Raw genomic sequence first — 10,942 nt, forward strand, 5'->3', positions numbered from 1 at the left:
AATTAAGCCTCTTAGGAAGTTAGCTTCGTGGCCCATGATTAACTTCCCTTAATTCTTCATTGTTAAAGCTTACTGCAGAGATCTCTGGAGTAATCACTCTACCTTTCCATCAGAAACTGCCAAGCTGCAGCGTAGTTTACAAGTCCGTATGCACTGATATCATCCCAGCATGGAAAGTATATTTTGATGCCTTTATCACAGTCCAACAGGCAATACAGGCTTATCCAAAGAAAGTATTCTCTCAGCAGATGAGCTAGATAAAACAGTTGATCAGAGACTGTTGACACACAGCACAACATCTATAATTAAGTCACTAGGGAAGCCGGGATGGGATGCTGTAACGAAGGTAGGATCCAGTTTACACACAGTTTTCAACAAATCTCAAAGCATTGAATAAAACCCAGTGAGGTAATAGCCACTTCTGACTTAGTGAATTTTAGAAATTTGACAAATAATGGTGAGAAAAAGGGGATAGGGGGTGCAGTGTTTATTAAACATGTACACTGGATATATTTTGATTATGTTGCCAACATGACTCTCTTTACAAGTCTTTTTTCAGATAAAAGTTGTGTGAAGAAGAGGTGTCTGTTTGTGTCGGAAGTGCTATAATGAATGGCACATTGAGAACACGACTGGCTTATAATAACTAAAATGACTGGTATTCCCTGTTCTGCAGGCCTGGGAGGAAAAGAGCATATCCAATCAACAGAAATGAACCCCTGGATTTGGGTTCTGGAGGTAACCTTGACTCTGCAAATCTATAAAACAATTATAGTAAAGAACAGGTGATTGCTTCTCTTGCATGTGGCAATAGATTATGGGATAAGACAAAAGGAGCCTTCAGTTCCTTGTGGTAATGCTTTTTGGGTTTTGTGATGAAAAACACCGGAAAATATGATTGTAGAAGTTGTTCTTAGTATTATTTGTATTCTTCTACATTAAAAATAATAACTAGTTTACATAAAAAAAAAAAAATCCTTAATCAGAACTCCCTGTGAATTTGGAAAAAAAAGTTGCAACCAAGATCATCAAGGAATATAAAGTATTATGAGGATTCTGGGTAGGATTTTACACTCACATCCATTTAATACTTGCATATGAATGTTTTTACTTGCAACTTACACTATTCTGAAGTACGAGCAATGTGTGAAACTAGTAAAATTTAGGGGAAGACTTTGTGAGGTTAAAAAGGCAGAGGAGACTTAGAGAGGATTTGTTCTTTGATCCGGGAGATAAGAGACCAGACTTGCACGGATGCTGCGCCTTTGACTTCTGCCGGAGATCTGTACACTCAGCATCTCGGTGTATCAGACTTGGAGTAACTTGGAAACGTGGAAGGCAGCCAAGCACAACACATTTTTATTTGAGGTAGTCTCTGCTTTATTTTGTAATGATTTATTTATTTATTTTTTAATCCTAAGCAATTCTGTGCACGGCTTCACACTTCTGGCCATCTTGATGAGGGTACTGGTTGTGGTGCTGAAAGAATGGAGGTGGGAACAGAGTTTTTGTTGCTGTCTTCTGACACAACTCATCTGAAGCAAAGCAGTGCCGTGACTTAGATCTGCATTTATTTGGTTAAACACACGATCTGGATGGGAAGATAAGCATGGATTCTGTTGCACTTCAAAGAAACTGTTATGTGAAGGTGAAAAGCACATCAAGATAGTTGATCGTTTCGTTTATTTCAGTAAACACTGAAATTCTCAGCCATGTCATAGCTTTGAGAGAAATCCTGCAAACTATTGATGAATTTAAGGTGAGTTTCTGAGGGGTCAAATCCCAGCCTTTCTGCTCTTGTCTTCAGGGAGAAACCAGGCACTGTAATAAAACGTAGGGTTCCCTTTTTGCATATGGCAGAAGGAGGAGACCTTCTGCATGTTACACAATAAACACACGTCCAAGTTCAGATATAAATGAGACAGCCCAGGGCTGGAGGCGAGGACAGGCCAGTGGCCACCCCTTGGGGCTGCTCAGTGACGGTCCCTGCTGGCCCACGGGCACCCCAACAGCCACGGGGAGGCTTTGCGGGGCGAGCCCCCGGGCCGTTACTCGCCGCCATCGCGCCTCACGCCGGTCCCGGCCCCACAGAGCCGTTATTTGTGGGGCGGCGGATAATTACACCTCACTGAACCCTCAACCACGGCACGACGCCTCAACAGAAAGCCTCGCTGCCCGCCTCGCTGTGCAGAGGCACCGTGTTCTGGGGACATTTTCCGGCCCATAGCTGACGGGGGGCGGCGGTGGCTTCGTGCCCGCAGCCCCGTGAGGAGCCGGGCGGCCCCAGGCAGGCGCCGACCCCCGCGCGCCGCCCGCCCCCAAGGCGCGCAAAATGGCGGCCGGCTCGGCAGCGGCCGGCGACCGGCCGTTGGCCTCGCCCCCCCGCGCCTCGCCCAATGGAATGAATGGGCTATAAATAGCGGCCAATGGGGCGGTGGCTCGCTCCCTATATAAAAAGGGCGCGGCAGGAGCGCTGGGGCTCCAGTTCGGCGAGGGCAGCGGTTGGGTGCGGAGCTGGGCGCGGAGGTCCTTGCTTTGGCTGCGGAGCCCTCGGTAAGTCCCGGGGCAGCCGAGCCGTCCTGAGGCTTTTAAAAAAAAAAAAAAAAAAAAAAAAAAAGAGAAAAAGTATTTTTTTTTTTCCTTTTGTGTTCTACGGGTGCGGCTGGGAGGGTGTCGGGGGGGAGCGGGATGGGGGATGCAGGGCAGGGGCGCGCCGCAGGTGCTTACCGGGCTGGTCCGCGGCCGGCGCCCCCGCTGTAAAGCCGGCTTAACCCGGTATTTAGCAGGGTAGTTACATAGCTTCGCCCCAGCCAGGTCCCCCCAGGGAGCCGTCGGTTGTATAACGCCTCCCACCGCTCCGCTCCCCAGCGGGGCAGGCAGCTCCGCCCGACCGGGGCTCTGCGGGCGCTGCTGGAGCCCCCCCGGCCCCCTTCAGGGCTTCCCCAGACCCCTCAACGCTCCCCCGGCCCCCCCAAGCCATTCTAGGACCCCCCCAGGGCTGCTCTGTCCCCCCCGGGCTCGTCCCTTCGCACCCCCGAGCAGCCGGGACCGGCGCTGCCCTTGCCGGGATGTTTAAGGACAGGGCAAGGTGGAAAACTTTTTTTTTTTTTCCCGATCTCTTTATCCCGCCTTGTTTTGGTGGAAGGTGTTGTGACAACAAAGGTGTGAAAGGCACGGGTGGAATGACAGCCAAGGTGACCTTGCTGGGTGCCTGGCGTCCTCCCCTGGGTGTCGGGGAGGCTCGCCGAGCCCCCAGTGACAGCCTTCCCCTCTCTCTCCCCCCCAGTGACTGCGGTAGGGTCAGCCATGCCCTTCTCAAACAGCCACAACCTCCTGAAGATGAAGCACTCTGCTACCGATGAGTTCCCCGACCTGAGCGCCCACAACAATCACATGGCCAAGGTGCTGACCCTGGACCTGTACAAGAAGCTGAGGGACAAACAGACTCCCAGTGGATTTACGCTGGATGATGTCATCCAGACTGGGGTTGACAACCCAGGTAACGGCCGGGCCCGTTAGATCCGCATAACGATCTGTTCTCCCTCGCTCCTGGAAGTGCTTCTTGACAACAGCACCCAAGGCTCTCGAGCTGCCGAGAGGCAGAGCTCGTAAAGCCCCGCAGGACGGCTCTAAACGCACGGCCGTGTTAAAAGGGGCCTTATTCCATCAGGCCATGTTCCTTGCTGAGATCTGACACATCAATTCCCAGACACTTCAGTTATGTAACTGCTCTGCTAAATACTTTAAATCCGAACCAAAAAAAAAAAGCTTGTTCTAATTTTTACACAGCTCGGGAGGGGGAAGTTCTCTTATGCTGTGTGGGCTTACCCGGCTGCTCGGATCTTGTCCTATTCCAAAGTGGATGTGTGATGTTGTGTAGCACTTCTATGAAAAAAGGGGGAGCAGATGCGTTTACGTGTTAACATTACAGTATTTATTTTTACTCTAGCAATATCAAAATGGCCCAACTAAATAATCAGAGACTGCCTCCCGATGAGGAGTACCCGGACCTGAGCACCCACAACAACCACATGGCCAAAGTGCTAACCCTGGATTTGTACAAGAAACTGAGAGACAGAGTCACGCCCAGTGGCTTCACCCTGGATGATGTCATTCAGACTGGGGTTGATAATCCTGGTAAAATGCGTTGAGAATATTCTGTGTGAACCAGCCAAAGTAACTGGTGCTTTTGAATACGGTGACTTAAGCTAGGCTTGTGGAGGTGGTATTTATGAGCAGGCTACAAAAATGCAGTTCTGTCTGTAGCTGAGCAAACAGAGTGATGCGTGCTTGCTTAGAGCAAAGCATGATTGTTTAGGTATCGTTTTGCCTGCTGGTCTAAATTAGCTAGTAAAATTGGATGTGCTGTGCAAAATTGTCCTCAACCAAAGCTTGACAAAAGTGTGCTTTAATGGCAACAGCTATGGTTTTCCATAGCACTGCATTTTGACTAACTGGATGAAACGTAAAATGTAGGGTCTCTCAGCTGCTCCTATGTGAGAATGCATTTCTAAGTGACTAGACCTACCACTAAAGAACTTGCCTGGTTAGTGCTGCTCTGGAGTACAGCCAAACATCACCCAAACTTAGCTCTTCTGACTTTATTACCACTCCAGGCCATCCCTTCATAATGACAGTAGGATGCGTAGCTGGTGATGAAGAATCCTATGAAGTGTTTAAGGAACTCTTTGATCCAGTTATTGAAGACAGGCACGGTGGCTACAAACCAACTGATCAACACAAGACTGACCTGAATGCTGCTAATCTGCAGGTATACATCTTGATCAATTGCTGGTCTGAGGCCTGGGTAAAGCTGTTGGTGGTTGTCTGAACTGATTGCTCAGGCCCTGTCCTCTCAGTTTCACCCTGTGTGGACTGACAGGCGGTGTGCCCAGTGCAGTCTTACTTCAGAGCATGCTGCTGTGGGGTTTCAATAGCTGGGTAGAACCAGGCGGCTGGCACACAGCAGAGACTTGCTTGATGGGCTGCTGCAGCAGAGGCCATGCCAAACATGTTGAACATGTATTTTTGACAGCTCTTGGCTGTAGTCGAGCTAAACAGCCCATTCCCAGGAATCAAGGGGTGTTACAAACCTTAACACTTCCTGTGTTATGGTCTTGTATACTAAAAATCAGCTGGTGGTCTCATACTATAGAATAGCCATTGTTACAGCTACCTAAACAAGAATTTGTTTTATGTTGATGCCTCTGGATTGCAGATCTAAAAGGGTAGCAAGCCCAGATGCTGGTCTTAGAATGTAAAACTGATGGCCTGATGGTGTCCCGATTTTTCTAGCATGTAACTTGGTAGCCCTAGCCTCAGAACAAGGGTTGTGTTACACAGATACTTGTGCTAAGGCTGAAGAAAATGCTCCCCAAATCTGTCTGCTCAGAGGCCAAGTAGTCAGTCTCAAGTATAAGGTGTACGCCCAAATGCACAGGAGCTGCATTATTTAGGGTAAGTAACTTGGCAACTAGGCTGTGCTCACCGATTTCCTAATCTTGTAGGGTGGTGATGACCTGGATCCCAATTACGTGCTCAGCTCTCGTGTCAGAACTGGCAGGAGCATCCGTGGATTCTGTCTTCCCCCTCACTGTAGTAGAGGAGAGAGGCGGGCTATTGAAAAGCTCTCTGTTGAAGGTAAAGTGAGAACCGGGTGGTCAGGGGGAACTACTCACATCAGGGCTGGAGCTGCTCCTTGCAGTTGGCACAAGCTGCCTTCCTCAAGGCTTAGCCTGAACACGGAGCTCTCCCTGAAAACAGCAGTTTGAATTCCAGTTGCATCAGCATTACAGTTTGTAGCTTAGAGCAAGAGCACATGTCAGAGGGAAGTTGGACTCTGTTAAGTTGACCTTTGCTGATCTTGAAAGCTTTTTTTTTTTTATGTGTGTGGGGAAAGAGGTTGGTTCATCATGGCTCAAGCTTGAAATGTAACAGGTATGTAGCAACTTCAGGGCTTGAGTCACATTTACAGTATTTTGTGGCTGCTTTTAATTGACTTTCATTAAGGTTCAGCTTGCTTAGGGGCGTAGTCTTGCTCCAAGGGTGCAGTTGACTAGAGTGAGCTCTGGTCTTCAGTGGAACTTCTTAGCTGCAGTTTTTTGTTGTTTCCCACCTCCTTTAAGTGAGAGGGAAGGAGATTCTCAAGGTGCATTCCTGGAGACTGATGCTGTCACTGTTCCAAAACTTCTCAAGGGCAGAGTAACAGTCCTTGACTGGAATACTGCTTGTTGTATTTGTGACCTTGGTTCTCCTTGGAAGAAAGCACTCTACTTCTACAGTTCAGCAGCTGTAGGGATCCCATACTGCATGTAAGAGAACAAAGGCGACTTGTTTAAGCCTGGAAGGTGCAGACAAATCATCTGATACAGCCTAAAGTTCTGCAGTGCCACAAAGGCATTGACATCACAGATGAAAGCAAGGGAGGAACCAAAACCAGCAGATAATTTGAATGCAGCCTCTAAAAGGCTGGCAATGTTCGTCATCTTTGGTTTCATCCTAAAAGTGTCTTTTTTCAGCTCTGGGTAGTCTGGGAGGTGATCTCAAGGGGAAGTACTATGCCCTGCGGAACATGACGGATGCGGAGCAGCAGCAGCTGATTGATGATCACTTCTTGTTCGACAAGCCTGTCTCTCCTCTGCTGCTGGCATCTGGGATGGCACGAGATTGGCCTGATGCCAGGGGAATCTGGTGAGTGTATGCCCAGAAGGAAGGAGTTGCACGAAGTCCCTGCAAAAAAAACTTGAAATTTTAGTTGTGGCTAATACTGCTGGGCAGAATGGCAGGCTCTGAGCTCATACTGCTGAATCGAAGGAGAATCTTCTGTGGTGTCCTCTGGGGAAGTTGCATCTAAAAGCAGAATTTGGAGAAGTGTTAGCATGCACTGCATTGGGCTGGTAGGAACAAGCCAGCTGGGCTAGCCTGTAGGCAGAGCCTACAATCCAGCACAGGTCTGTGAAGCACCAGACAGTAACCAAAGCAGCCTAGGAAAGTAGATCACTTTTAAGAGTTGATGTACCCCTGCATTTGTTTCTCATCTTAAGAGTGTAGAGTAACTTAAGGTGACAAACCACAGCATGGGTTTAGCTGAAACCTGGTACTGGATGTGTAGCTGCTCCTGTGCTGTCTCATCGCTTCTGCTTGCAGAAACTCACTGATGCCAGACTAGGCTGGCTTTACCTGTACCAGTGATATTTTTTTTCCCACCTCTAGGGACTAAATGGCATGAGTTGACCGATGCAGAGGTGTGGAGCAGAAGGATTCTGCTTGTTAGATGTGGGTCACCTACATAGAACTCTGCACCTCTGGAGCTTCTGCAGCATAATTAACTTGCTCCCTTGTAAGCTAAGGGCTAGTTTCTATCAGCTGAAACACTCCAAGCTTATTACTGTAGCTGCTTCAACACAGCTCAGAGGAAGCATGCTTTGTTTCTGTAGGTCACCTTTAAGATTGCGTCACCTACCTGCAGATGCAAGTGCTAGATAGTGCTGTCATCTGAGCATGACTAATGTACAGGCTTGAAGTGTAAAGTCTCAGTGCACATAAATAACTTTCATCAGGTGCTAGTTAATTCTTGATCATAATCAGGCTGGGAAATTATTAGTGTGATGAGTATTGACCAGCTGCAAGCTAAGGTAGAGTGGCCATTGTCATTTGGAGGTTTTTATAGCATCTCTGAAAAGCCCTTCTTCTACATGAAGAGTGGAAATTCTCCTTACTTCTCCTATAAGTACAAAGTGCAGCCTAACAGAATGTGATAAAAATTCTGATAAGTCGTGGTTACACACTGTCAATGTGGTGTCCTTATGAACATCTGTGTTCTGGGCTGCGTCAGTGTCTGCATTAATCATCCTCCTTCAAACTCTGACCAAACTAAATCTAAATTTGTAAACTCAAGACCAAAATAGCTGGTTAACTGAATTCTAGGCTTTCATACATGACACCAGCCAGGGTTATGGTTCCTACTCATTCTGACATGTCTAGATACAGGCCACTGCCAACCACCTCATGAAAAGAGCAGGGTAAAAGTACTAGGTCAACTGCTAGCTTCTTGATGAGTAAAAGAAGCAAAATATTTTTTTGAAGGAGCAACTAAAGAGGCTTCTTGAAAGCAACTGCAATGAGTAATTTGGTGCTGTTATATCTATATTGAAAATGGACACTTGTCTCCTAGGCACAATGATAACAAGACTTTCCTTGTCTGGATCAATGAGGAGGATCACCTTAGAGTTATTTCCATGCAGAAAGGTGGCAACATGAAAGAAGTATTTACTCGCTTCTGTACTGGACTAACACAGGTAAAGCAAATATTGACTGAGCTGTAGGTGTAAATGTTAAACATTTCTCTAGTTTGAGCTGACAATACATACTCTTCCAAGCTGGGAGTAGAGGAGTCACCCTGTGTTGCCAGAGCCTTCTCTGTTGTTCCACAGGATGTTTCTTTGTAACTGGGGTCTCCAGGAGCACACTGATGAGGTCTTCAGCTGTGAGGGCTCTAAAATGTCTGTACTGGCAAAACATTATGAAATGTAGAATAAGTTATCTTAATCTGATACCCTTATCAGAGTGTCTAAACTGCTTAAAGGATCTCTGCATGGTTCTATAAATCACAGCCTTTAGAGACCCTGGGTGGGAGGAGAAATTGCTTGAATGTGGATGGACAAAAATGGACTGAAGTTTCTAGGCTGAATGCCTTTCTCAGCATCTGGTCTTGATATCAACTTGAGCCTTACCAGCTCCTTCCTTAATCCTAACAGAGATGCCAATTCAATGTGCAGTAAATCAAGCTTGCCAGTAGATAGTGACTTTAGACTTTGTAGTGGAGCTTAAGCTTAATCTTGTGCCCAGCAGTGAGAAGGACTAAGGCCTTAAAAGCCCCTTGTTAGTGACTTTCTTTCCCAAATGGAGGGGGCTTATGGGACTGACTGAAATAGCTGCTCCAATGTTATGGCTGTTGCTATGCAACTGGAGCTGTAAATGAGCACTAATGGATGACCTACATCTTTCAGGCAGAGAACGATCTCTAAACATTCATTCTCTCTATTTATAGATAGAAAATCTCTTCAAGTCCAAAAACCATGAGTTCATGTGGAATCCGCATTTGGGCTACATCCTGACCTGCCCATCCAACCTGGGAACGGGGCTCCGTGCTGGTGTGCACATCAAGCTGCCACACCTTGGGAAACATGAGAAGTTTGGAGAGGTCCTCAAGAAGCTTCGGCTGCAGAAACGAGGCACAGGTGAGAAGTGAGGGTGCAGTGCTGCCTGTGTCAGGCACCTCTGACCAGGCACCAGTGAGAGCCTGGCTCCAACCAAAGCCAGGTCTTGGTTCATGCTGACAGTGACTGTCCAGAAGGGAGCCTTTGAAGGCACGTGGTTAAAACCAAGCCTTAAAGTCATAGTTTTGAAGAGGTGGAGATGCAGATACTTTGCTTAAACCTTACTGTATTCACCTTCTGAGCACTCCTAGGCATATCCTTCCCTGTGGTATTCTGAGCTCCAGATAAGGTGGACCTGGTGGGCCTGTTGTAAGCAGGGATGGGAATTCTGACTGAACTTGTGACTGGGAAATAGCTACAGCACGTACTTCTGGCCACAGGTTAGATTACTCATGGATTAAAAAAATTAAAAAGCTCGCCTAATGGTGTGCTCAAAGTGGCTCATGTTTAGTCACATGTAGCTTTATCTCCCTGCAGGGAGGAGGAGGTGGTGGCAACTTGTAGAGAATTGTCTTGCTGTGCTCCCACCTCGGGCTGGTGAGGGAAGAAAGGTAGATTTACTGGCTCAAGCAGTGGTCATGTACTAATTAAACCTCTTGCTCCAGGTGGTGTGGACACAGCTGCTGTCGGAGGAGTGTTTGATGTCTCCAATGCTGATCGCCTTGGCTTCTCTGAGGTGGAGCTGGTGCAGATGGTGGTGGATGGTGTGAAGCTGCTCATTGAGATGGAAAAACGCCTTGAGAAAGGCCAGTCCATTGATGACCTCATACCAGCTCAGAAATAAAGCACTTTATTCTCATGCTTCCTAACTTATTGGATGAATAATAAAATGTCACTCCAATTCAAACCCCTGGGGTCAGAGCCCACTTAGTTACACTGTAGAGAAGTCTTCCATCCATCTGTGTTAGAGTTTATTTTTTGATGGCTGAGATGTTGTTGAAAATGAAATAAACTGTTGTTTTGGCCTGATGCTGTGTTAGATGTGTTAACTGAATGTCTTCTGAGACTTAAGGGGCTTGATTTTCTTAATTATGCTAAGCTGGCTGTTTTTATGTGCTTGCACACCTTCCTGGCTGCACTGCTGCAGTCTATCTGCTTGAGTGTGCTTGCAGCAGTGTCAAAAGCGAGCTTTTAACATGATTGCAGTTGCTGTAAACCTGAGAACTAGTGCTAAACATGAGTCATTCCAAACCTGCCCTACCTCGGAGGCTTCAGCTTGTGCATCTGCTCATGGCAAGCGTAGACTGTTATTAGCCTGACTAGGGCAAGCCAGACTGACTCCTGGAAGGGAGGGGAAATGGAGCTGGGTACAAAGGGCTGCTGTTCAGAGACAGGTCCTCCTGGGGCTGCGGGGCAATGCTCTGAGGTCAGACCTCAGCCTGTAATAATACCTCCACTCAACTAGTTTGCAAAAAGATCACGTCCTTTAATCTCTGGTGATGTGCAGAAGCTTGGTGTAAATGCTAATTGCTCTTCTGGGGCTGAAAGTGAGGTGAAGCTCAGACCGAAATGATGCTTATATCTGAGCTCTTTGGGTTTAACCAAGGAAGAGATGGGGGTTGCAAGCTAGTTACAGGAAAACGGCAAAAGCACTGCTTTCCTTAGCTATTTCTTGTTGGTCTGAGCCAACTGAACAGCACAGTCAACTAAAATATACCAAATGGATGTTTTTTTTTCCAGTCCTGGTCTGGCTTGCAAGCTCAGGCTCTTCTCTGTGGTGTCAA

General features: G+C 47.2%; 1 protein-coding gene across 2 annotated transcripts; it reads left to right on the forward strand.

The window, feature by feature from the left end:
* The first annotated feature begins 2,480 nt into the window (after window positions 1-2,480).
* Window positions 2,481-10,188, forward strand: CKB (creatine kinase B). 2 transcript variants are annotated; one of them, XM_082760634.1, is made up of 8 exons: window positions 2,481-2,553; window positions 3,287-3,499; window positions 4,617-4,771; window positions 5,508-5,640; window positions 6,519-6,690; window positions 8,174-8,297; window positions 9,050-9,239; window positions 9,824-10,188. In XM_082760634.1, the coding sequence occupies exons 2-8, from the start codon at window positions 3,307-3,309 to the stop codon at window positions 10,000-10,002; spliced, it is 1,146 nt and encodes a 381-aa protein (XP_082616760.1). In that variant the 5' UTR covers window positions 2,481-2,553; window positions 3,287-3,306; the 3' UTR covers window positions 10,003-10,188. The 2 variants fall into 2 exon arrangements, with proteins under 2 accessions (XP_082616760.1, XP_082616761.1); XM_082760635.1 differs by lacking the exon at window positions 3,287-3,499 and adding an exon at window positions 3,950-4,137 and having other exon boundaries at window positions 2,497-2,553.
* The last annotated feature ends 754 nt before the right edge of the window (window positions 10,189-10,942 follow it).

Source organism: Aythya marila, assembly GCF_965140915.1.
Source record: "Aythya marila genome assembly, chromosome: 5".
NCBI lineage: Eukaryota > Metazoa > Chordata > Aves > Anseriformes > Anatidae > Aythya > Aythya marila.

Coding starts and splice junctions, on each gene's coding strand:
- CKB (XM_082760634.1), top strand. CDS start 3,307: ATGCCCTTCTCAAACAGCCACAACCTCCTGAAGATGAAGCACTCTGCT. Junction 3,500..4,616: donor GACTGGGGTTGACAACCCAG/GTAACGGCCGGG, acceptor TTACCACTCCAG/GCCATCCCTTCATAATGACA. Junction 9,240..9,823: donor GCTGCAGAAACGAGGCACAG/GTGAGAAGTGAG, acceptor CTCTTGCTCCAG/GTGGTGTGGACACAGCTGCT.